The sequence below is a fragment of the Brassica oleracea genome, chromosome C4 (genome assembly GCF_000695525.1).
Source record: "Brassica oleracea var. oleracea cultivar TO1000 chromosome C4, BOL, whole genome shotgun sequence".
In the NCBI taxonomy this organism is placed as follows: domain Eukaryota; kingdom Viridiplantae; phylum Streptophyta; class Magnoliopsida; order Brassicales; family Brassicaceae; genus Brassica; species Brassica oleracea.
In genome coordinates, this window is record NC_027751.1 from 41,233,374 (window position 1) to 41,234,855 (window position 1,482).

At 38.6% G+C, this 1,482-nt stretch overlaps 1 protein-coding gene across 1 annotated transcript; it reads right to left on the bottom strand.

The window, feature by feature from the left end:
* Nucleotides 1–709: 709 nt before the first annotated feature.
* Nucleotides 710–1,476, bottom strand: LOC106340397 (E3 ubiquitin-protein ligase COP1-like). Its single transcript, XM_013779279.1, has 2 exons — nucleotides 1,124–1,476; nucleotides 710–817 (listed from the first exon to the last, which is right to left on the bottom strand). The coding sequence occupies exons 1-2, from the start codon at nucleotides 1,442–1,444 to the stop codon at nucleotides 728–730; spliced, it is 411 nt and encodes a 136-aa protein (XP_013634733.1). The 5' UTR covers nucleotides 1,445–1,476; the 3' UTR covers nucleotides 710–727.
* Between the last annotated feature and the right edge of the window lie 6 nt (nucleotides 1,477–1,482).

The following is a 1,482-nucleotide window of genomic DNA, read 5'->3' on the forward strand; positions in this document are numbered from 1 at the left end:
AAAGGTGCATTGGCTCAACCTTTTGATATTTATGATTAGAAAGCACACAATGTCAAGCTAGAGACTTAAAACAAGCTCACTTGGGAGGAAATCCCATGTTTATCCATTGTATATATATATTTTTTTTATCTTCTCTTTTTAGGTTATTTAATAAGCATGGTTGAGGTTTTTCAGGCCAAGTCTTACTTGCCTTGGCTGATGTGAAGCATTGTGAATTTAGACACCTTCTTTCACTTCTCCGCTTCAGCCCATGTCTACAAGTGAAATAAATCTGAGGCCAAGGGTCCTCTACCACCCAATTCAGCCAATAACTCCAAGTAAGTGTCACTCCAACCTTGTAAATATTTAGTTTTTATGTTTATTTCTTTCCCTTAGATCTCTTCTTTGAGCTTACTCTCACACAAGGGACTATGTGAAGTAAGTTTGGGGGGGAGTCTACTATCTTACATCATTTTATCCCTTAGATCTCTTCTTTGAGCTTACTCTCACACAAGGGACTATGTGAAGTAAGTTTGGGGGGGAGTCTACTATCTCACATCATTTTATGTTTTGTTTACTTGTCATGAGTCTTATGCATTGCATTGTGAATACTTATTTGCATATAAAATCCATAAAATTTTGATTTAAAAAAAAAAAAAAAAAACTTTTAGACAGAGAATTGGTTTTACTCCAAATAATTAATCTGAATAAACCAACTAAAAGAGGAAGAGTGAAATACAAAGGCTTGTCAAGAACCGACCCGTTGTAATGCGTCCCGAAACTGATCCAAAGGCGATGCCGTTTTCGACACATGCCGAGCTGAAGTTTTCTTCAACAGCTACACAGACAGTACAAAGTAAGTCATACAATAAGCTGCACATTTCACACATAGATAGTTTCAATCTACAACAGTTTATTTCGATATTCAAGAAATTGCTAGCAGGGCTTTCTAGAGGATTATTGTTTAGGCGGACGCATAAATTTAAAAAAATCATTCTAGAATAATTGTTTTACTTAGACCCGATTTGACGACTAGACGAAGCCTATACGGATTTTTAGAACATTAGATTCTTTAACCAAGTTTCTGTTACAAGTTCAACAAAACAACACTTCTATGAGTCTAGGCAAGATTAGAAAGAGAGACCTTATCGAGTAAGAAATTAGGGTAAAGCTGCTTATTTGTGAGGTGCTGGCTACAACAGGGACAATCGCTCTTGTTCTTAAGGTGCGTGATGATGCACATGTAGCAGAAGCTGTGTCCACACGCCGTGAGGAAAGCGTCCTTTATAACCTGCATACAAATCGGACAGAGCAAGTCCTTATCCAGATCCGGAGCTCCAATCTCCAAACCACCGCTTCCTCCTTCGTCGTTTTCGTGGCGGCGGTTGGGGCCTTCTCCGATGGAGGAGGTTCTCGGATCGGGTTTCACAGCCGGAACTAGCGGATCCTTCCTAATCTCTTCCATAATTCGTTTCCTTTTTGCTCTCAATTTTTTTTTTTTTT

Bases quoted from the DNA above. Each gene is read 5' to 3' on its own strand.
- LOC106340397 (XM_013779279.1), bottom strand. From the start codon at position 1,444: ATGGAAGAGATTAGGAAGGATCCGCTAGTTCCGGCTGTGAAACCCGAT. The intron at 818-1,123 runs GTCTCTCTTTCT...CTGTCTGTGTAG, and splicing joins CTAATTTCTTACTCGATAAG to CTGTTGAAGAAAACTTCAGC.